Source organism: Stylophora pistillata, chromosome 4 (assembly GCF_964205215.1).
Source record: "Stylophora pistillata chromosome 4, jaStyPist1.2, whole genome shotgun sequence".
Classification (NCBI taxonomy): Eukaryota; Metazoa; Cnidaria; class Anthozoa; order Scleractinia; family Pocilloporidae; genus Stylophora; species Stylophora pistillata.
The window spans coordinates 20871450-20894741 of record NC_142522.1 but is presented as its reverse complement, the minus strand read 5'-3'; the positions used below and the strand labels follow the sequence as shown (position 1 = coordinate 20894741).

The window sequence follows — 23292 nt, the reverse complement described above, 5'->3', positions numbered from 1 at the left end:
TTGTGGTCGCATCGCTTTATCGCCTTTCAATTGTATTTTTTCTTGTCGAAAGGGATTTTTCTTTTTTGTAAGAAATGATCGAGTGATATATAAAAATTGTTTTCGGTAATGGCTGATTGTCTATGAAGGCGGATATTGGGAGTTTGTGAAAGCCATTTCTAAGCCATTAATTTTTTTAACCCCGACGCATTTGGTCTTATTAACCCTTTCCTGCTTGTTTTTTTACTCTCTGTGCTTTGAGAGGTTTGAAGCGAACTCTGTTGTTGAGTTGACTTTGGCCTCTTTTGTTTTTTCTGTCTTATTCATGATGGCTATTGTTGTGTTGCTTCGGTGAGGTTTAAAGCAGAGTTTGTTTCAACTCTTTTAGAACCGTGACCTCATCGCGTTACAAAGTATTTTTTGGCTTAGATACAGTCTGCAAGTTGTGATATGACAATTTTCAAAGTAGCTCTGAAGGGTGATAGAACACTGAACCGGTGGCAATGAGTTTGATATGAAACGGAAGTGGTTCTTTGTTTTGTCCGTGAAAGGTGTAACGGAGGAGCATAAATCTCGCAAAAGTTAGCCTGATTTCACATTCGTTTGTCACGGGCGTTGGGATGAATTTGAGACCCTTTGATAGCACGCTGACTTGGCTGTCAGATGGTTGATAGTTTGAGAGGTTTTTAAGAAATTTTCATTTTCTCGGTTTTTTGGCCGCAAGCCTACATCTTAAAGTTTTCCTACGCTCTGTGTCTTAAGCTGTTTGATCTACTTTCCCTGATATTAAAGGCAGCTGTTTTTAGAGTCAGCACACAATTATATTTTTCATCTCTTTTGTATAAAAGTGAGCTCTTTGAGGTCAGAAATCTCATTCCTCAATTCGGCTATTTTATCATTCTTATTTACAATGTTCAACGCGTACTTTCCTTTGTGTAAGGTATTCTGCCAGAGAGTTGTTAAAGGTGGATATTGATCGGTGCATATAGGTGACAAAACCCGTGGAGGTTCGTAGACTTCACTTTCGTCGAGATCGCACTAAGGACGGTTTTTCTTGTCCCTTCCTTTGAACGGTAGGCACTGCACCCTGCAGAATTCTTCGCCTAGATCCTTCAAAGTACACAGATCTCTCGAAACAGTCCTCAGAGAGGTTTTTGGAGTAGATCACAAATATTCCTGCAGGATTTAAGGTTACCGTGCACCTTCAGGGGTGTCTCACGTGCAAGCGATGTAGCGCGTCCGGTTTAAACTGTAGATATCCAAACTCCTATATCAAATTAAAGCTTATAGGACTGGCTATCAGACTTTACCAAAAATTTTGAAAAAAAATGAATTGTCGAATTTTTCACGACTTTTAAATGCGAGGGCATGAATTACCTTTTGAACGTTACATGTCAAAGCGAATTTTGTTTTTCGCTTATTTAATGTTCCTCCGTTTCCGGGGCCAAAGCGCTCAAAAAATCGTGTCTGCGATTTGCCATATTCAATTTCAGTGAAAAGTTACAGAACATTTTTGAAATAGGATTAAAAAAATGTGGAGTGGTAGTACAAAAATCGCTCTCGAAAAAAAAGTATTTTGAAAAGGAAAATTCGGAGACACGTTTTTGTTGTCTATATCAGGGTTCGTAAACTTTTGATCTGTTAAAATTCTTTTTCCATGACCTCTTGAAAGATTCCATGACAAGAATGCAGTGTGAAATAATGTTCGCAAACATTCTCACAATGCGTGCTTCTGTTTATTTCTAATGAAATTAAATCTGATTTTTGGACTCGTCAGTTGACTTCAACTTTGGGTCTTATTGCCTTTCACTCATAGAGAGCATAAAGATTTTCCATGCCTCACACCTAAATTTCTTGACTTTCCAGGTTTTCCATGACCTGTTCGAACCCTGTATATGTACAACTAGCTACTGTCAAAATTTGAGAGCAATCGAACAAATTCCCTTTGACTTGTAGCTCTTAAAAGGTGATTCGGACGCTATGCAAGAACGCTATCATGCAATTCCAAAATCAGGGGCATCACCAATGTGTGGAAGAGTCTACAGGCACATACGCATCCCTTCTTGTGTGAAAAAAGTATTTTAAAGATCCTGGCACAAAAACCACTGTTCAGGAAGCTAGGTGTGTACACCACCTTAGAGGCTTTTAGGCCTTTTAAACCATTCCTTGTTTATCAGCACTTGCCCTTTTACTCTTCACACCTGAACACCAGTATGCATCTCCGTACTTCTTACCATTTACTTCACGCGGCATTGGCCAGGAGAATTTGGTTCACGATCACAAGCATCTTCTTTATGGCAAAAATTTCCTTTTTCCTCACGTCAATGTTTGATTCAGAAGTAATACGGCCAAGGCCCCCGAGGTACCCTCTGCACTTTCTAAAAATATGTCATCTATGTATTTACAAGTGATAACGAAATCGGGCGACTTGACTTTTCTTTTCGGGCGATATGACTCAGGTTTCGAGCGACATGACAACGGAGAAGAGAGAACCAAATGAAGGCACAAAATCGAAATGCAGCCTTGCTTCAAGCAGACAAAATTTTACCACCAATTTGCATAGCTAAATATGAGTAGTAAACTAAAAGAATCCCAGTAAAGCTAAATGGCATTTTTATTGAGTTATCCGGCTGTTTGGAGACAGCATTTAAAATTCCCGAAGCATCTCTTGCGATGCCTGTAGTTGCAAACTGGAAGATTTGCATGATGCACTACAACAATACTGCTATTTTGATAATAAGCTTTGTCTTTCAAGCTGGTTAGACTACAACTTGGTATTGGGCTGCTTAGTAAAGCAACTGTTTCCTCTGGAAGCACGATCAAAGCCTACAGTTTGTCCAAGAACTTGTCCAGTGGTGGTATGGTCTCGGACAGACCCTTTCTCTTCCTTGTAGCAGCCACAACCCCTCCGGTCTTTGAAGTTGGGTCATAGGGGTCACCAGACGACATGTTCTGCCAATGGTCAAATACGCACTGAGGGAAGGCCTGGCCACCAGTGTTGGAGCGAAGGTCTGCGGTGAAACCTGGACAAAAGTAAACAAAAGTAATTTATCGTTATGCGTAACTTTGTAAATGTACGGACATAGTGCAGTGATGAGGTGTTAACTTCACTTTCTATGGCAAAGTTGCAAAACATTTATAATCCTACAAATGGCCAAACCACTCACCAAATGATTCCATAACGGGAAGATAGGCTTTTACTTGAAACATGGGAGTTCCTGCAACTTGATTCTCTTCAAAGACATGTCCTCGTCTTCGAGTTAGTACTCCGTAGATTCCTCCAACAGCAGCCTCTGGACACTGCAAAGTATAGATGGATTAACTCTCGAGATATCATTTAGTTTCTGTAAATACTAGTTTCTGTAAATACCCCAACCTTTAACCATAAACCCTTTCACTCCCGAGATATCATTAGCACTATTAATTGTCTGCCAGACAACTCTTATGTTAGTTCAGAGCATCTGGTATTGAATCAACTAAGAATTCCCTCCTTGATTTTTTTACTTATTCCCATCACTATTCTGCTTGATAGTGGAGGTGAAGGTTTTCAGAGCTATGAAATGGCCAATTCTAATTATGAAAATTCTACAAAATGGTGACGAAAATGCCTAAGTTTGTGGGCTGAAGGTCATCTTGTTGCAACACCAAAGTCTCCCCATTAATTTACAAATAATGGAGGAAGGAGAGAGAGGGAGAGAAAGAGAGACTTAAAATGATGACAAACATTATCCTGAAATGAAGACATGAAGTGAACGCAAAACAAAACGAAAAAAAAAAACCCGGAAGGATGTCTCTACGTTTCACTACATTATAAGAACCACAAATCATGATTATTTTACCTGGATTTCACACAGGTAAACAGGTTCCATTAAACCTGGCTTCGCGGTCAACATGCACGCTAGGAAACAGCGTCGAGCAGTAGGAATAATTTGCCCTCCGCCACGATGAATTGCATCTGTGTGAAGAGTGACGTCCTTGATATTGAACCTCACGCCACGCACGTTCTCCTCACAAAGGGGACCTTCCTTTGTAGCCCACTGGAATCCGGCTACCACACTATCTTTGATTTCATTCAGATACTGAACTCCCTTGGTAGTGTCAATCACCAAGTTTGGACCGGTTCCCTTGGGTCCAAAGCACCAAATTTTACGTGACTCTGTGGCATCCCACTCATACTTGTCACTCAAGTGGCGGGCGCGTGCTTTCATCTCTTGTCTGGGGTAGACATCTCCTTTGTCTATCTCTTCAGCAAGTCCATCAGGGAAAGGTTCTGCTTCCATGAACAAACGGTTGTGTTTGTTTGGCGACTTTGAAAGGCAGGTTTGATTTGACGGCTCTGTAACTGTTTTACGGTAAGACACGACTGGATCTGATTTCTACACATGCACACACAAAAAATAGACAATCAAAGACTGTAGGTGACTGCAGGTATGGCACAATTTTTGGAGCATTGCAAAAAACTACAGGTTATGTAATGATGCAAGAGGGTAGTGTTACAAACATTTGTCTCTCATGCAAAACAAAAAATTGCTGCATCCTACATATTTATGAATAACTAGTCTCACAGGAGAGAGATGATTCAAGAATATATTATTTCTTTGACAGTCCCCAAGTAACTAAATGGTGACATAAAAATATTAACAATAACAATGATGATAAAAGATAGTAATACAATTACAATTAAATGGCTAGGGCTAACTCAAAAGTCTCATGGTTCCCCGATCCTCTGGGCTCCAACGATTACCAATGCTTCTTTTAATTTTGCCTAATAATTATACATGCAAGTGTAAAACCTAAACCCCCATTTTCTTTAATTTCTTTTATACTTATTTGTCACAGATTTGCAAACTTGACCCCTCTACCACAGGAAATTTAAAGCCAAAAGATAACAAATATAATAGAGAAACAGTTGGATAGGTTGACTGAACCTCTTCAATTTTTTTCTTTCTTTAGTATGTACCTTCAAAGGAATACAAGCATGGTCCTCCTCTAAATCTTTCAAACAGATTTCCAAATGCAGTTCTCCAGCCCCTGCCACAATGTGTTCACCACTTTCCTCAACTGTACATTGCACCTTAGGATCAGACTTAGCCAGTCGTTTGAGGCCTTCCACCAACTTTGGCAAATCAGATGGGTTTTTAGCCTCCACAGGCGACACAGAGAATTTCATTTGCTAAAAGAACAAGAAATTCATCAGCAATTCCAAAGGGATACTTCTGTTGGGGGTTATTACCTCTTTCTATACATTACACTGCTTAATAAAAGTGGATCTCAATGCTTACCATAGACTCATGGCTCATTTGGCACTGGAGATAAAAAATTCTCAGCCTAAATTTCCATAGCCTGAAAGGCATTTGTTCCAAATGCGCAAATTTTTCTCTGGTTATTGTACACTTCTGGTGCTACTACATTTCTAAACCCTGTCACTCTCAAGATTTCATAAGCAATTCCCCATGCTGTCTGCCCCTAGCTGATATTTTTCTTCATTCTCATCACTTGTCTGCTTGATAATGTGAAAAGAAATTCTGTCTTGGTCACTTATGGGAGTGGTTAGGGAAAACTCGCATAAATGCACTAGAAAATCTACTGTCTAAAACTTGAGGTTACTCTAAAGCCAGCTCTAATGGAAAATTGGAGGGTAATCTTGAATACTCTGTGTCCTTTAAAATTCTAACCTTCAAATTGTGGGCATTTTCATAGGTTGTAATAGTACCAGTCTTGACCAAGAACTGATCAACGCCAACCAAACCAACAATGTTGCCACAGGGAACATTTTCAATGGCTTCAATATAGCGCCCCATCATCAAAATTGTCCCAGAAGAATAAAATTAGAAAGGAAATGAACATAAAAGAAATGTTTAGTTTAACTATTGAAGTAGTTTGTTCCTTACTCAAAAAGTTTTAAGTTCAAAGAAATATTCAATGGTGAGCTATTATTAGGATGCCGATTAAAGCACTAGAAATATTAGCTACCTTCCTCATCAAACAAGCATTCTGTTGAACTTGTTACCACATGAGTACTACCATAACTACCTGTCAAAGAGCTGCATAATAACTAGTGTAAAGTACTGTAACTAACTTCTTGTCCAAAGCAAAGTTACAGTAAACACCAGTACATAAGCTGCCCACAAGTCTGGGCTTGAAATTAAAAAAAATTTTTTGATCACAGTTTGCAAATAATTTCTAAAATTTAGTTGGAAATTAAAGAGTCTAGTTGCATAAGTAATTTCATGAGCACTACACGACATACTTTCTGAAAAAGTGCACCTACTATACGTTTCTCAGCAAGAAATCAATGACAAAAGTCATGCAACATTCAACTTGAATTTCACAGGATTTTTTGGCTAAAACCACAACAAACAGTAACAAGTAAGACACAAGGCAGTTAAATATTATTTATAGGCTAGGCTATAAAATGGTTGCTAAATCACTACTAATGGAGAAATTTTAGTCACAAAAGCGAAATCTTCATTCGCAAATACACCTGATACAGGCGCAATTTCGAGCCCTGAAAGTTAGAAAACTTAGATTTTAAAGAAAAAAGATTTTGCAAAGAAATCACATGGGGAGTCTTAGAAAGCAGCTTTCTTTTGGTTGCTACATTGAACATACATACTTTACTGCAACTCCCCAAAAGGGTTTTTCAGTCGTAAGGCTACTAAATAGCTAAAATAACTAAATAAATTACCAAATAATTATAATAAATAACATTAAAAGGTCAACATTTGAATAGGTCATATACAAATTCATAGACTGATCAGAGAAAAGTAGGTTGACAATTTTGTTCCTAAAAAGTTTGATTGATTCTGAAGATTTAACATTGTCTCTTAGATCATTCCAGAGCTTTGCACTGCAGTAGGCAAAGGACCAATGACCAGTGGTTAGGTGGCACCTTGGAATGTTCAGTTGATCACATTGTCTAGTATTTCTAGTGTGCATTTGTGAATGCATAGTAAATTTCTCGGTTAGGTAGTCAGGCACAAGTTTATTAAATACATTTGTACATAATCACTGCATTGTTAAGTAAATTCTGTCATTAACAGGCAGCCAGTTGAGCGATTTGAAAGCTTGTGAGATGTGATCGAACTTTTAAGGCGAAGAACATGGGCGGGAAAATTCTGTTCTAACTGAAGGTTGTTGATGTTGTGTTTACTAGTATTAGACCAAACAGTTGAGCAATAATAATAATAATATAATTTACTAAAAATGAAGGAATTCATAAGGAGAAGTATTGTTTTCTTATCTAACAAGTGTTTTATTCCATTGATTGGTATGATTTGATGTAAGCAAGTAGAGACTGTCTTAGTAATGTGTTTGTTGTAAGTTAGTGATTCGTCAATATAAATGGCAAGATCTTTAGCAACAGTAGAAGGTGTAATTTCTTTTCCATACACCTTAATTCAATGAGATTGGAAACCCAGATTACTTTCTGTTTGCCAACCATAATACAATCTGCAGGGCTCAACACTAACTTTTTAGCTTACTAGCATAGTGGCTAGTGACAACTTAGATGTTACTAGCCAATAATTTTTTTTTACTAGCCACGCATTGATGAAAGCTAGGTCCTATAACAGTACAATTACTAGTAAGACTTGAAAGCACGATACAAGCAACATCCTTTTATTCGTAATGTTGGTACCAGTAATTACATTTTATTTTAACTAGTTCCGATGGCAAAGCAACTACTTTGTGAAATGCAACATGGTTAAGATACTTTGTTGCAAGGAAGAAATCAGCTAAGCTGCAATTAAGAATCAGAGATTGGATTGTCCAGTAGCCATTTTAAAACCAGTTCCAATAATAGAGTAACAACAACAGTATTAAATGTGAGATGCCACAGAAGTTTAAATGAACTCAATTAAGCTGCAAAAGGTTTAGATATTCCATTGTCCAAATTGTGAGAAATTAATGGTGAAATTAATCCGTGAAAGTTGGCTGCATAGCCCTTTCTCCAGAGTCAAGCCAGAGTCTTGGTCTTTTTCTTATTCACCACCAGTAAAAAATCCTCTTCCATCCATTAGAGAGAAGGAAAAAAAACCCAAACAAACAAAAACAAACAGACAAAAAAACAAACAAAAACAAAAAAACAGAGGGATTTCACATCTGAGACTGATTGACACATGGTCAGCACACCTTCTGACACCCTTGAACCAATTTATCTCAAAGAATTGCACCAGTTTTCATTTTGTTTGATGGCCTTATGTTTATCTGACCTCAAATCTCTCAGGCCCACAGACCACATACAAAAATCAAGCAATTTTCCCATGAAGACTCTCAGGACTCTCTTTTGCTTTGAAACTTAGAAGAATATCAAGACCCTGAGACATCATTTTAAAACCTGTCAAGACTTCTTCATAGACAGGCACTGTAGAATTGTTTCAAATCCAAAACATCTTTCTAACCAATCTAGCAAACTGTTGTTGGTGAAATTTGATGGCAAAAAACAGCAGATTTTAACACTGAAAGAATTACATCTTTCTCATCTAATTATTTCTGTAGCATACCACGAGAGATCATCCATGTGTTGTGACGCTAAATGAAATGCTATTCCTTTACAGTGCCCCTCAATTTTGTGTGTGATTTTATCAGGAAGCTCAACAAATTTGGTAACAAAAATAAATGCTGCTATGTCTGTCAAATGTTTCTTTTAACATAACATGTTCAGTTACCCATTCAAGTGCCACACAGGGAAGAGTACACAGACATAAATTTGCGTATGTGTCCACTAATGTGATATGTCTGCAAAAGAATTTCGAGAAAGGTGTTGAGTTGGTCTTCCTTGAGAAAGAGACAAACTAGTTTGGTCAATTTAAGTTTGTTTACTCTCAAAAGCAGCCAGTGGAAATGGGAAAAAATACAAAAGGCTTAGCCAAAACTGAATTTCTACTAGTCCGTGGCTATTTGGCTACTGTTAGTGTCAAGCCCTGACCTGTAATCTGTACAGCTTGTGCACCAGTGTTTATGATGTGCATTACTGTTGTAGTGTGATCTTACAGAAGTTTTATAAATTCATGGTGCCTAGATCTGTGGGCATAACTATTTGAAGAGAAATAGTATTGGTGTTGGTAAGTTGTACAACATTTTAATAGCAAGGTTCCAATTTCAGCTTTTTTCAAAAAGTTACTGTAAAATGGTCACCATAAAAAAGTTTTGTTACGTAAATGCTGTAAAACAAACAAAAAAGTTATTAAAAAACACATGACTGCTACTTAGATCACAATCTAATTCTTCTAATTCCAACACAATCACCAACCTCTGAATACTTTTGTTGTACAAATCCTCCTTCTTTCCGGGCACATAATTTGGACCCATAATGCGCACTTTCTGTCCTGTTTCAACAAGTCCTGAAAACACACGTCCAAAGGCATATAGAAGCGACCTTTGTCTACAGTTGGAACCATCTTGGAGACATATAGACACAAGGATACCCCTTGAGACAACGGGTTCTGCTGAAATAAACGAACTGCATCATCCATTTGCTGGTACACAACGGATATCTTTAGAACTTGCACTTTGATAAGGCCTCCAAACGACGTTGTCATTGTAGAAGACTTGAGAACAATCAGAGTTCACGGCTAGAACCTCTGCCCCTCGCACTTGTGGAGTGTTATCCAAGAGTGAGCGCACAAGTACGATACCTCCGTACGCACAGCGATCAATGTTGAGGTAGTAACGCACCCCTTTAACAAAGAAAACGAAAAATATGGGGAGGGATTCCAGTCAGACTGTCTACACAAGATGGTTAGTACCCATACCCGTCAGTGTGTTCCGGACTTATGATCGTCAAGAAAACGCATTAATTTCGTACCCAGATCCTGCCGTGTAACTGTAACTGAACCGTTACAACTTATACTTGATTATGAAAGGTCGGGGAACGAGACTAGAGAGGCATTTTATCCCCCCGAGCTCTAATATACTCTGCAGATTGACTCAGAGCAAGGTAAATAATACCGCTTGAATACTGGGACCACAAACCTTATATTTTACTTTTCAATAGAATACTTTAACGAATTCATACACCTGGGAGAACTTTATTCCTGTTGTTTTACTTCATTTTATTTTTTTCTCCAAACAGGGTGACTTCGTTTTCGAGTAACGATGCCTTTTGAAAAGAGGCTTTATCTGTTTGATGCTGTTGTGTTCCGGAGCAATTTTTGTCAGAGTGTCAAATGTAATCTGAGATTCCAAAGGAAATCTTGCACCTTCGTGCCTACCAATCAGAAAGATTAAAATTGAAACCATTGCGACTGGTTTGACTTAAGTTACGAACATCATCGCTCATCGCACGTTCGAGGCCTCTTATTACTTATCTTAGCTCCGATTCTTATAGGTTCTTTGTGATATCTTTCTCTGTGCTGTTTGGACGTTGTGAATTCTTTGATTACTGTGCTTTTCCGGATGAGTGCCGTAAAACCAGAACCAAAGTAATTAAAACAGCCAATCAGAAAAAAGGAAAGAAATGACAAGGAGCCAATGAGAACTCAAAGTAAAAACAAGTTTACTGCCTGAAGCGCGGTAAAACGTGGATGACGCAAGTCGTGATTGGTTTTAGTTTGAAATCTGATTGGTCGAGAAAGTGGCGCGAGTTTTCCGGACCATTTACAGAGAAAGTAATCCGGAGTTCGTTTTGATGTTTACTTGACAATTGCTCAACGGTTGCCTAAAACGCAAACAAAAGTCGTAAAGTTGCATGCAATGACACTGACATGCTGTTGGCTGCTAAAATAATAAGAAATACCTGGGTCATCAAGTGGACGGAACTTGAGGTTCATTTTCTTTTTTAAAGCCTCCCAGCTGAACTCAATTCCATTCACTAACGGTCTCTGTTAAGATAACACAATAAGAGTGATATTCATGTAAATAATAGCTCCTCTTAAATAATAAAACGTCTTGTAATGAAACTGTTCTGAGTCCACAGAATGTTAAGTCTAACCATGACAGTTTATTGTTACATTTTAATAACAATACATTTAGAATCATTTCATTGGCTGATTTCATTAGTTGATAAAAGTAATCTTTGTTTGCAAGCTAAAGGCTTCAGAAAAACAATAAAATTTTTATTTCACTTTCGAATTTCTCATCATTGTTTGTTGACGAAAAATTCAAGGTTAATTAGATCTTAAAATTGTGAAGAGGCAGCTAAATATATATCATAAAACGTTTTGGTGTGTAGTACGAGGGCTCGTCAAAATACGGCACATCATAACTCGTAAAAAGTACTCAGCAATATTACACACACTATACTTCTACACACACACCAAAACGTCTTATTAGTTATTTATTATCCAACTGCTATATTTCATGCGCATTTCCTATAAAGTGGGAAAAGCGTAGCAGACAGAGAAGCGTTGCGCACGCAGCCGACCGGTTGAACAGGTTTTTTACATTACAAAATAACCAACTGCACAATATCTTGGATATTTGTACTCGAGTCGCGCGTTATTTTTACTGTACTTAGTGCAGTTGGATAATAAGCGGTAATAGACCAGTTTTCATAAATGGCTGCCGTATAAATATTCTTTTGTTTAAATTTAAATTAGCCCTTCTGGCCTCGCTTAAGATAATGTATTCTTTTGAATTTTGTACTGGAGAACGAGGCCAGTAGGGCTAATTTAAATTTAAACAAAACAATATTATTGGGTGAAGGAGTTACTTATGGATTTCCATCAGTTTCTCTCACTTGGTTCATTTGCACAGTCAACCACAGGAGTTTCAGTAACTTTTTCCTTGATGGTGTAATGGACCGCTGGGCCTAGGAAATAGTCTACGTGTAGCCGTACCCTCCCCCGCAGAAGAAACGTAAGGAAGGGGGAGAGGGTATGGCTATATGTAGGCTACCTGGGAAAGGTTCCACAAGGCGAAACCCTAACACATGAGCTGGCTCGCGGGCTAAATAGACAGAGGTACAAGGTCCGATAAGCAGCGGTGGACCATCAGTAACTGGTTTTTATTGAAACAACTGAACTAGTCAAGTTTTGAGTGTTTCACAAAAAGCCAGAAGGCTGAGTTATAAGAACAGATGGGGAATAGTCCAGTTTTTACAGTTGTGTACTTGGTTGCCCAACCTTCAGTTTGAACAGGTTGTGTTCTAAGTGTGACCTTGTCATAATACAGACAAATTACTTTGTTATCATTCTAAATAGATACTGGTCTCCATCACAACGAGGTCACCTTCAACCTCGCTCCAAATCAAAGGCTTGGCAACCAGTACACAATTGCCCGGGGGGGGGGGGAACTCCCGCGAATTTGGATAGGGGTGTGCCGCGAAGGTTCGCGAACCCTAACTAACTAAGAAAGCGAAAACTGATACCCCTTTTAAGGCCCAAAGCCGAAAAATGACACCCTATAAGAGGCGTTACGTGTATTTACCCGCTTAACGGCTATTAAACCTCTGTTGCAAAATCATTTTGTTACAATACTCAGTGGTGGATCCAGGGGGAGGATCCGGGGGGGGTTCGGACCCCCCCTATCAGACCTGACGCTTACAACTTTGAGACTGAAATTCTTACATCCGCAGGATCGTATATCACTTTTAACAGGCTGATGTTTTTAATTAATGAATCCAAGTAAACGGTAAGCGGCCAAGAAATTATAACGTGCAACCGCGACTGGTGGGAGGGGGTGTGGGGGGTGTGGGGGAGAAGTAATTTGCCTCATAAGAGTCCAACAGTCCTTTCTGAACCAAAGTTTGGACCCCCCCCCCCCCCCAATAAAAAATTCCTGGTTTTGCCCCTGATACTTAAACGGATACATCAAGTTTACAAAAAAACCGTGCGTTTAGGCGGGCGTTTTCACACTCAGTATTAGATAATACAATTAAGCTGCCTTATCTAAGGACCACACGATGGACACAGAAACAAAAGGGTCAAAAAAGAACCCCATTTAAGGACCGAGAACCGCAAAAACCATACCCTATTCCGCGGCACGTACCTATATGGCCCATATATGCGAGTAACCCCCCCCCCCCCGGCACAACTGTATTGGCTTATCCTGAACACTTATTTTACCTGGTGGTCATTTGTCTTGAAAAAGAATGACAAAGTGTGGCCTTGGATGCTTCCCCTTCTACAATACCAATAACGAAGTTTAGATCCTGGAGTATAATGCTCGTAGATGAAAATCATGAGGATGCTCAGCACTAACGTCACTGGGATTTTCCAACAGAGACCTGAAACAGAAATAAGCGAATTAACAATAAAAAGACATGAAGAACTACTTTTTTTTTTTACATTGACTATTCTCCAATCATAAATTTACCACTTGTGAGCCAATTTGTTTCTTCTGAAATCAACTTTTCCATCCCTTGAGACAAACCAGCCACTTTCCCTTCCAGAAGCTCTTGTTGACATTGAAGACCTTTGTGCTTCTCTTCGTAGCTATCTTTAACATGCTGTATGAGAGACGCATTTGATGAGGTCATCATTTCATTTTCCACCAGAGTTTCTTTAATCCTCAACTGATCTTCTTTAAGGACACTGAGGCCACTTTCTAAGGCAACATGACTAGCTTCAAGTCGTTTGATGTCAAGTTCAAAAAGTTGTGTCAAATTTTGAAGATTCTTTCTCAGTCCCTCATGATCCTGCACCCAGGTTTCCTTATTTTCTTCAACAGATATAACCAATGTTGCCATTTCCTCTTGAACAAGTTTCAGTACATCATTATTAACTGGTTGTCCAAAGCACATGTCAGTTCCTGTATTTTATTTGAAATCATACATAAGATGTTACCATCTACTGAATATTACTTGATAAGCCTCTCCCCCCATAAACTTTCGCATGATTCTATTGGCTACTTTACCTCACATGGTACAAAATCACCCAACAGTTATCATGCAATACAACCCCTGTTTACATAAATATTTGTCCTCCTAATATTTTCATAAAAGGAACAAAGCCAGCCGAAAATAGCCAGCTCAAGAGTTTGACTTCTTCATCTTTATTACTTTCAACAACAACCAAAAAAAAAAAAACTTGTTTTGCAGAGTCCAGTGATAATGACATTAAATGCAGCTCCCAAACATACAAAAAAAACTGACAAAATTTGTTGTGAGTGTATGATAAGAATATAAATGGGAGAGTTATAGAATAAATAAACCCCTTTCTGGCTTGCCGGTATGTTAGCTGATAATGTCCTTGGCTAAGACATTGTCATCAAAATTCCAAATTAATTTTACCCTCTAAGCTTTTCTTCTGGATGAAATATTCATTTCTCAGACAACATTTCAGCTGTGGACATTATCATGCAGCCGACATACCAACCCCCTGAATGGGATTTATTTACTAAATATTGCTGTGCAGCAAGTACCTTCTCATGATAATACTGCTGAATCATTAATGTAATGATCATTATAACATAACCAAAGTAAAGTGCACGCTCTGATTGGTCAAATTAGCATCCCCCATTTGCCCATGGGTGTACGCTGCTGACGTGAGCAAATGCAAAGACTATTTTTACACGCGTGCTTGTTTTTTCTGGTCGTGTAAGATTTGTTAAATAAAAGGGAACTCTTTAGCTACAATGTATCAATGTTATGTTATAAAACGAATGGTAAACACCACAGCATACACTATTGAGTTATGGATGCACTTGGGAGGTTTGCTAAGCACTCAAGAAGCTAGAGTCGCTCTCGGCTACTGCCTCGAGTGACTCTTTCGCTTCTTTCGTGCTTAGCAACCTCCCATGTGCATCCATAACTCAATAGTGTGCGCTGTGGTGTTTACCATTTGTTAATGAGAAAAAAGGAAATGTTCACCAACCTAGGAAGCTTTAATTGCTAAATGAATTCTCCTTGTCAGTACCAAAGTAAAAGTATAGAGAATATGGACTCTGTCGTTAGGGTGCAGAAGGTTCACCAAAATAAAAACATATGAAATTCTGGAATGCACTCCTAATTACAGAGTTTTAACAATGTTGAGTGGGATCTGAGTTGAGCCACAAATGTATCAATAACATTTGTCACATGGAAGGCTAAAAGGTATTTTATCCATTATGTAGCTGTATCAGGGCTATTCTGATGAAAGGGGCTAACTGCCCTGCTGGGCTTTTCGAAGCTAATTTTCTTAAATGGTTTTGAAAAAGAAACTTGGTGATTGAATGATAAATTAAAACAGTTATTGAGCTCTGTTCAATTGAAAAATATTGTTATATGTCAGCACCCCTCTGATAAATTATCTGCCAAAGCCAAAGGCAGAGGCTAATAATTTGTTTGCTCATCCCAATATTTTTCCAAACCTAATATTAATCACTAACTGAAATATACTATATATAAAAAATTATACTCAGCTAAGGTGGTTCTTAATGTAACTCACCTCTATTTCTCCACTCTTCCAAGTCCTTTAAAACCTCCCTCTCTGATGCTTCAGGTAGGTTCAGTCTTCTGATCAGTTTTTCCATGAGTTGAAAACACTTCTGGTAATAAGCTTCAGACCAAGTTGCAAATTTACAATGGCCCCATTCATTACGAACCTCATCACGTACATCCTTTGCAATAATATCAATTCCATGATAAACAAAGTTTGGTGCTCCACATAAAATGGACAGTGCTGCAGATGAATCCAATGTTTCATCAAAACTTGTGGAGCCTGACATGAATGGCTTCACAAAAAGTTTAGCCAAAGACAGTTCATCTTCAACACAGTAATCATAGCTGTGGTGAGATGATTTTGTTGCGTTGTTGTTGATGTTCACATAATTAAGGCGCACTGTAGAAGGTGGAAGGCTTCTAAGATAAGAAGACGATGTTTGTGAATGAATGCGGGTTGTTGGGAGAACCATGTTCTGATATAACTGATGCATTTCTTGCTTAATGATCTTCCTCACTGCAGGTGTGAGAACTTTTGAAAGGCATATTCCAACCACAAGCCATCTCTTTTCCTCAGCCTTTAGCATATCCATGGTAGCTTACTTGATTAAGTTAAAAAACTGAGCATTTTCTGTTAGAAAAAAAAAACAAAGCAGTTGCAATTGAATGTTATTTTTTTTTTTTTTTTTCATCACATCAGGGCTTGACACTAATACAATGGTAGCCAACTAGCCATGGATTAGTAGAAATTCAGTTTTGGCTGGTGGTTTTCGACTTCTAAAAGCCAGTTTCACTAGTAAACAAACCAAAATTGTTGTAACATCTAAGTTGCCACTAGACACTTGGCTAGTAAGTTGAAAAGCTAGTGTTGAGCCTTGTCACATGTTAAGCTGCAGCTACAGTGCAACCCTTCAAAATTACTTCTTATCTTATCAGAATACAACCCAAGAATAAAGCCCCTTAATGAAAGAACAGGGATATTTGTTAAGAATTTTGAATATACCCCTTAATGGGAACTGACTAATGATCCTAGATTGGGCTCAGTGTGATCACAAAAAGACATAGAAAAATACTTATTTAGAATCTTTAAAGAAGATTGATAAATAAGAGGCAGTTAAAACACTGATGTTTAATTTCCTCAACCATAGATAACAAAACACAGTGTGACAGCATTTGATTCTTTCATTTGCAGCCCCACAGATGTCTTAACAGGAAATTTGTTGCTGCTAGGTCCTGATAGCCTCAATGTGATTCAGGGGGGGAGGGATTCAAGACAATTCTGGTTAGAGTGTTGGTTAGAGTGTGTAGCGGAGACCCTCAAGGCCTGACCCTGTTTGAGACAAAATCTGCACATCATAGTGCTTTTAACTCAAGAGGCCAAGTCAAGCCAGGTCAAACTTATTTGAAGTAGATTCAAAATCCATTTTTACCACCACATGCACATACTGGACACCCCCAATATCACACTTTGGCTGATCGTGAGGTGACTCCCATGCTCTGATTAAACCTCAAGGTACCCAAGCCCTTCCCTGCTTGCCGCATATTCTGGCTTATTCTACAGATTAAAGAGAAGGGTGTTACGAAACCGAAGACCCTCGAAAACGAAGACCTAAGACTCGGTATTCGTTTTCGTTCTACGTAAACGAAGACCCTGTAAACAGAAAACCGTAGAAATTACAAGTTAAACGCACATTAAACAGTAACAACGCTTAGTAATATAATACATTGCACTTCACGCGTTTCTTCCCATTATTATATACTGCCCATATTATTATACTGCCCGTCCTGTCAGTGTTCTGTTTCAATAGCGAGCCAATTTGGTGCTGATATTCTCGAGGGTTTCCTCGGGTAAACTTACCACACATATTATTAATCTGGAACAGCTAGCAGAATTCCAACGCCAGCCGCCTTTGATTTATAGTTAGCATTGCGTGACAGAATAACACAGGACGCGTTCTGTACAGGAAAAATGACTCTTGGGTTCTGTCAATAAATAATCGATTTCTACTGTATTTCGTAGCTAAAATAGATTCTGACGGTCGTTAAGCTTTCTCTGCTGGAAAATTCTCGTTAAAAAGTAAGCAATTCTTTTGGCTAATGCAGTGTCTTCGTTTTAACCCAGGTTGGTAGGAGAGGGAGCGTTGCGTGACGAGCCCAAACAACGGCTGCGAAGGAGACAATCACATTATTGGAGCTGTCCACCATCAACTTTCACACTTCCCTATTCCTAATGATTTTCTTAAGTAGACTTTATTAGACAATGTTCAAGGCCAGGCGGGCGATATTTGAATAACAAAACTATAATTCTCTCTCCTTCAAGAAGAAAAAAACAACTTTTAACCTTTTCTCGTAACACAGAAATCGCCAAACAGCAACGATACGTATGGAGTTCCCAGCCCAATCCAACAGGCCGGAAGTGATAAAGCTTAGTCATAGACGAAAACCTTGATAGCTGCTTCTCGGTGGTTTCTTTGGTTGGTTATTGACTGCTTTCCCCAGGAAGATAAGTCAGAACTTTCGTGTCTGGTTTCGATTTTTGTAAAACGTCATGAAAAAAATTATATTCTTCACTTCTTGAATCAAATTGAACTACTGTCGGACCTCATTTCCAGTATCTTACTCCATGAATGAGTGCGAGGGCTTAGGTCGTCTCTGGGAACGACTTTGAGACCCTTAGCGCTTGCCCAATAAGAGAAAATTTACTTCGGTTCTGTCCTCGTCTACCGGTTCACAAGAGCCGATACAAAAGATCGAACAATACACAACAGCTAACCAATGACTCCTAAACAAAGAAAGAACAATGGTAATTCCCTTGTGAACCGGTACACCAGGACAGAACCATTTACTTCTCTGTACAAATAGCTACTGTATGAGAGAAATACGTCATACCTTGATCTGTGAATGATAACAGAATACGAATTGATCCAAAAAGTTTAATTGTGGAGCAATCTGCTTAACCCCCCACATAAGGCTTAATGTATAGCTGTAGCAGTATCCAGGTTTTACGGTGGGGTTCGATCCACGTTGAGGCCGTTTTTTTTCTTTTTGTCCATTATTTTGTAATTCATTTACATTGTATTTTACCGATGAGTATAGACTCGTTATTTTATTCTTTTTTTTTCTAATCTTCTCTTCCGTGTTTCCGTTTTAGGAAGGAACACGAGATAATGATGATCATAATAATCTCTTGGAAGGAAACATCACTCTTACAAATAACAAGCTAACTTGGACAAGTGAAGTTTGGGTGGAGAGGGTGGGTTAACAAGGCCCTTAATCCCCTTCTCAGTTATCGATTGTGCCGTATCAACCGTTCAAGACGCAAGCTGCTGGTTTCACACATTATTCAAGGCTTATCATCCGCCAGAAAGGCACTTTGTACAAAAGACTAAACAGTGAACTTTTACAACATGTTTGTAGGCATGCACGTACTTGTTCAGGCCATTTGAGGAAGTGCCAGCCCCCTTCAGCCCCTCACGCGATTTCTACACAAACATTAGGGTCACTTAAGAAATTCAAGTGGCTCGTTGCATTGTGGAAAAATCGTTTATTGCAAAACGCCGCTTGTCTTAAGGAAAGTGGCTTTCGCTGGAAACCAGCATCTCCTAGAATAAGCTGATATACCTTCCATATTTGAACCAAATTACTATACAGTCCAGCCTGTATTAAGCAGTCACCCACGAGGAATAATACAGGTTCCACAGATTAGGGGTATTATAAAAAAGGCCATTTTATACCACAATTGACCACTTAATCTGCAAAAGTACTACTAAATTGATTTCGGGAGATAAAAAAAACATTTAATTGAAAGATTATTCTTAGTTAAGTGTGGGTGGTCCCGCTGCAATACAGGTGGAAGACAATACTCGTGCTGTTAGGACTCAGCTAAGGGCGACCACTATCACAGTACACTAAAACAATGGATAGCGTTAAAGGTGCACTCTGATTGGATGCTCAAACTCCAAATATCCTTTGCTATTCATCTCCAAACAACTCGCACGGAATTTGCGCAGGAATAAATGACTTAAAATCATCTTTTCGTGCTATATCATCTCACTGTTTTATCATACACTAAAACTACTTTTATCTCAGTTTTGGTGGCTAGTGGTGGATAATTTACCTCGCCGCTTCGTGGTTTGGTAAATGTCTACCACTAGACACTTCCACTTTGGTGAATAATTGTTGATTATTTATGGCAATAAGGACAATGCAAAAACAACAGTTAGGGGAGGTACATAAAATCGTTCTAAAAGAGAAGAAGAGAGGCCCTGGTACCGAGTTTGTATTATATTAACCTAAAAATAATATATTCATCAGAACGTACAAAAGACTCAGTTTTTTAGCTAGTTGCAACATTTGCATTTCCATTACAACAGCACCTTCACATCCTCATTTACAAACCCAGCTTTGTCTTCCTTTCTGTGTTTCAAGTGTTGATTGAGATGGCCACGCTGTATTACTTAGCAGTGGAGAATCCCACAGGTGATCAAATGGTTAGGGCTCGAATCTTCTTTGGAAATTAGAGATGTTCTAGTCAAACCACGCTCACGAAAAATAAACTGTTGAAAATGTTCTTCAATAAGTCGATTGAAGAAAAGTTTTCTAAGCTATCGCACATCGATGCTTTCTTGGGAGGGTTATGCCACCTTCAAATTCATCTTCTGATTAATCTGCCGTACTTCGGCCTGGAATAAGCGTCCGGGTGCTTACTAAAAATTTGGGCTGAAAGGAGGACGGGAGGGGGGGTGCTTCTTTCGTTTGTTTAAACAAAAGAAAAGACTTAATTATTTACTTAAAAAGATGACAGGGAAGAAGCCGAGAAGTATGACGACAATGTAATTGGAACTTACAAAGTGAAGCATGTTCATGGCACTGACAGTTAAAAGTTTGTTCGTCACATTTCGATTGGGCTATAATTCCTTTTCTTTTGCTTTCTATAAATACATCCCAACAACTCTATAATCAAAACCATATCAAAATTCTCGAACGTGATTGGTTATCACCAGCCCGATTTGAGCATTAATAATAATACTCTTGATTAACAGTTCGGACTCCAGCTTCGCGGTCGTCCGATTTTGTCAATCACTCGCATGATCACAGACCGAATTAGTCTCCATTCAGTCCTATTGTCATTATTAATTGTAGAAATAACTGATCCCCATAGGCCAGAAAATGGTCTCGTTGTGCCTGGGAAGTTAACGGCTCTTACCAAGAGCGCAGCAATAGGACAAAAATTAAAGGAACAGATAACGCGCATAGAGGAGCTCTACAAGCGCATGAAGATAGAAATAAATGGAACGGGGAAAAAAAACTATTTTCCTTCACTGATTCTGCTGTAGTTGAAAGTTAAAAAGTTATAAACGAATTGACGATATAAACAGGTTTTTATTATATCCCTACTGATATGAGAGAGCGAGAGAGATGGGGGGGATGAGCGCTTATTTGAGGGAGACGCTTACGTGACATCAGGGACCTTGAGCAAGCCAAGTTAAGCTGAAGTTGAGGCTTGGCAATGTAAGAGATGGAAAACACGTCGAACCACTCGTGAAATTCAAACTAAAGATAAGAATTCATGTTTTTTCTATCGACGTCTTGGTTGGCTTTGATTTCTCTTTTTCTCGTCTTTATTCGTTAGGTCCTTATTTTGGGGGAGCGCGCGAACACCTTCGGGAGTAAAACAGATGTCTCTTGCACTTATGTAAAGATGCCACGCCCTGTTGTTATGGTAATACACTTGAGTGTATTCAGAGTTTACCGCAAAGATCTCTGCACCTCTTACTTGAGGAGTATTATCCCACCAAGAGGCCACTTGCACTACACCTCCGTAAGCACAGCGGTCTATGTTGAAGTAATAAGGACCTTAAGGAACCTCGACGGTGACGGCAACGAGGACGTGGAAAAACAAGCGATCAAATTGGCAGAACAATAGCTCAGCACGTGCGTTTTGAAACTTTGTACATTTCTTAGCCGTCCTATGCAAAACAACAACGTGAAATCGCCAAAATTTGCGTCGTCTGCGAATCGAAACCACGACGGCAAATTAATTTAATTTCCATTTGGAAATCAACGCTACTTCTATACGTCATGCTGAAGTTGAGCTGTGGCGCCGTATGAGACGGTAAGCTCATGCAGCCATTTTTGAAATTCTAACTGTTGAGTAGAAATTCATTTTTTGATCGAAGTCTTCCTTGGCGTTGCCGTCCTAACTGCTTAAGGTCCCTAATAGTGCATCCCTAGAAAAAAAGGGAAAATAGTTTAAGTGCAGCAATTACAAAGAGAATAGAAAGAGTTTCCATTCCCATTTCATCCTCATTAATCAAAATTGTTTAAGATTAACAACTTGAGCGTTGTTTTTTTGGAAATACGTCTGTGTTTGTTGCCTTACTTTGCAACTTATTTGGAGAAACGAAGACCACCAGGCACCTTATGTTAGAAAGATCGACTCTCTTGGTTTTTATTTTAACCCAAACAAGTCATAGAAAAAGGAAAATTCCATATAAGGTCTTTGTCATCTTTGCTTGCCTCATTCCTAAGCTGTGCTTAACACAACTAGGTTATGTTAAATCCGTTTTCGTTCCCTCTTACGTGCTTAGTAATTTTGATTTCAGTGACTGGCAGCAGTGCTGTCACCATGACACAGTATGATGCGTACCACTGTAAACACTCTCTGATTTGATGATTTTTGTTGCGGTACCTCAGAATGCATCACTCTATTTATTTTCGGTTCGGTTTTGTTGTTCTGGGTTCTTAAAGACGAATTATTCAAGATTAAGTAGTAAAATACGTGGAGTATCCATGGGTTCAAATGTTAAACCCAGTTTATTTTTTAACTTCTGCCATTCAAACTCTACTCCATTTACCTTTGGCGTCTAAAACAACATGGGAAATCATGTTACTACTTTTTGATAAAACAAATGAAAAAAAATCACAGAAAGTCAAGATGAACAAAATTTTGACAGTGCGTGCAAGCTATTTGTAATTTGCAGTCATATTACAAACTTGCACTTATGTACATTAAAAATGCACCCTTTTTCAGCCAATCAGAGGCGCGTAATTTTTTTATGTATATTACTAATGATGTACTAAGAAGCAAAATTTGCAATCATACCTCTATCTTTCCATTCTCGCAAATCATTCAAAACTTTTTCCTTAGAAGCCTTAGGAAGATTCAAGCTGTTAATCAATTTCTCCAGACGTTGAAAGCATTTCAAATAAAAGGACTGGGTCCAAGTTGCAAATTTACAATGGCCCCACTCATTACGAACCTCAATACGAAACATCCCATGCAAGGTTATGAATTCCAAGACGAACAAATTTTGGTGCTTGACATAAAATAGAGAGCGCTGCCGATAAATCCAATGTTTCATCAAAATCTGTAAAGTTTGACATGGATGGCTCAACAAACAGTTTTGCCAAAGACACCTCGTCTTTAACACGGTAATCTTTTCTGTGGTGAGGTGATGCATTGTTGTTGATGTTCTCATATTTCAGGAGCCATTTAGAAGGTGAAATCCTCTCTTGATAAGTAGACGACGTTTGTAACTGAATGCGGGTTGGTGGGAGAGCCAGCTTTTGATACAAATCCTGTATCTCTTGCTTAATGACCTTGTTGATTCCTGGTTTAAGAACTTTTGAGAGGAAAATCCCGACGACAATCCATCGTTTTTCTTGGGGCGTTAGCATTCCTTAGCGTTGGAGCTTGCAGGCAATGGACCTGAATTTCTGCAAAATTGACACGGGGAGTATTACACATGCATGGTAAATCTATCGATTAAGTGTACCACAAGCTAATCTATTTATAGACTTAACTTGGAAAGAGGGACTGTCGGGACTGCTGGTGATCTAAACAGTTATAAAATACTCCCTATCTGCATGTCATGGGGGCGAAAGGAAAAACGAAGCCTCTTAAATGGGTACAAGACAAAAGAACTGGAGTGAATTTCAGAGTCTAATGTTATTGATATCGCAATAACGACAGCTACATTCTCATATTCTGTTCACGTGCAGTGCTAAAG

The 23292-nt window shown here is 38.7% G+C and overlaps 2 protein-coding genes and 1 pseudogene across 3 annotated transcripts; all 3 read right to left on the bottom strand.

Moving 5' to 3' along the window:
* Positions 1-2575: 2575 nt before the first annotated feature.
* LOC148732817 (elongation factor 2-like) lies at positions 2576-5818 on the bottom strand. The gene is made up of 5 exons (XM_088758218.1): positions 5655-5818; positions 4940-5152; positions 3819-4355; positions 3147-3279; positions 2576-3002 (listed from the first exon to the last, which is right to left on the bottom strand). The coding sequence occupies exons 1-5, from the start codon at positions 5781-5783 to the stop codon at positions 2806-2808; spliced, it is 1209 nt and encodes a 402-aa protein (XP_088614344.1). The 5' UTR covers positions 5784-5818; the 3' UTR covers positions 2576-2805.
* A 3413-nt stretch (positions 5819-9231) lies between these two features.
* Positions 9232-17919, bottom strand: LOC148732816 (uncharacterized). 2 transcript variants are annotated; one of them, XM_088758217.1, is made up of 6 exons: positions 17622-17919; positions 15288-15911; positions 13237-13671; positions 12987-13147; positions 10718-10802; positions 9232-9659 (listed from the first exon to the last, which is right to left on the bottom strand). In XM_088758217.1, exons 2-6 carry the CDS (start codon positions 15871-15873, stop codon positions 9448-9450), a joined length of 1479 nt encoding a protein of 492 aa, XP_088614343.1. In that variant the 5' UTR covers positions 15874-15911; positions 17622-17919; the 3' UTR covers positions 9232-9447. The 2 variants fall into 2 exon arrangements, with proteins under 2 accessions (XP_088614343.1, XP_088614342.1); XM_088758216.1 differs by lacking the exon at positions 17622-17919 and adding an exon at positions 17139-17415.
* Positions 17920-19811: 1892 nt separating this feature from the next.
* Positions 19812-22987, bottom strand: LOC148732815 (uncharacterized; annotated as a pseudogene).
* Between the last annotated feature and the right edge of the window lie 305 nt (positions 22988-23292).

What these genes read in the sequence shown, in the direction of transcription:
- LOC148732817 (XM_088758218.1), bottom strand. Translation starts at nt 5,783, where the DNA reads ATGATGGGGCGCTATATTGAAGCCATTGAAAATGTTCCCTGTGGCAAC. An exon ending in AAAATGCCCACAATTTGAAG is followed by an intron (nt 5,153 to 5,654) that starts GTTAGAATTTTA and finishes TTGTTCTTTTAG; the next exon opens with CAAATGAAATTCTCTGTGTC. An exon ending in ATGCTTGTATTCCTTTGAAG is followed by an intron (nt 4,356 to 4,939) that starts GTACATACTAAA and finishes GTGCATGTGTAG; the next exon opens with AAATCAGATCCAGTCGTGTC.
- LOC148732816 (XM_088758217.1), bottom strand. Translation starts at nt 15,873, where the DNA reads ATGGATATGCTAAAGGCTGAGGAAAAGAGATGGCTTGTGGTTGGAATA. An exon ending in GGAAGAGTGGAGAAATAGAG is followed by an intron (nt 13,672 to 15,287) that starts GTGAGTTACATT and finishes AATAAAATACAG; the next exon opens with GAACTGACATGTGCTTTGGA. An exon ending in CCGTCCACTTGATGACCCAG is followed by an intron (nt 9,660 to 10,717) that starts GTATTTCTTATT and finishes TCTTTGTTAAAG; the next exon opens with GGGTGCGTTACTACCTCAAC.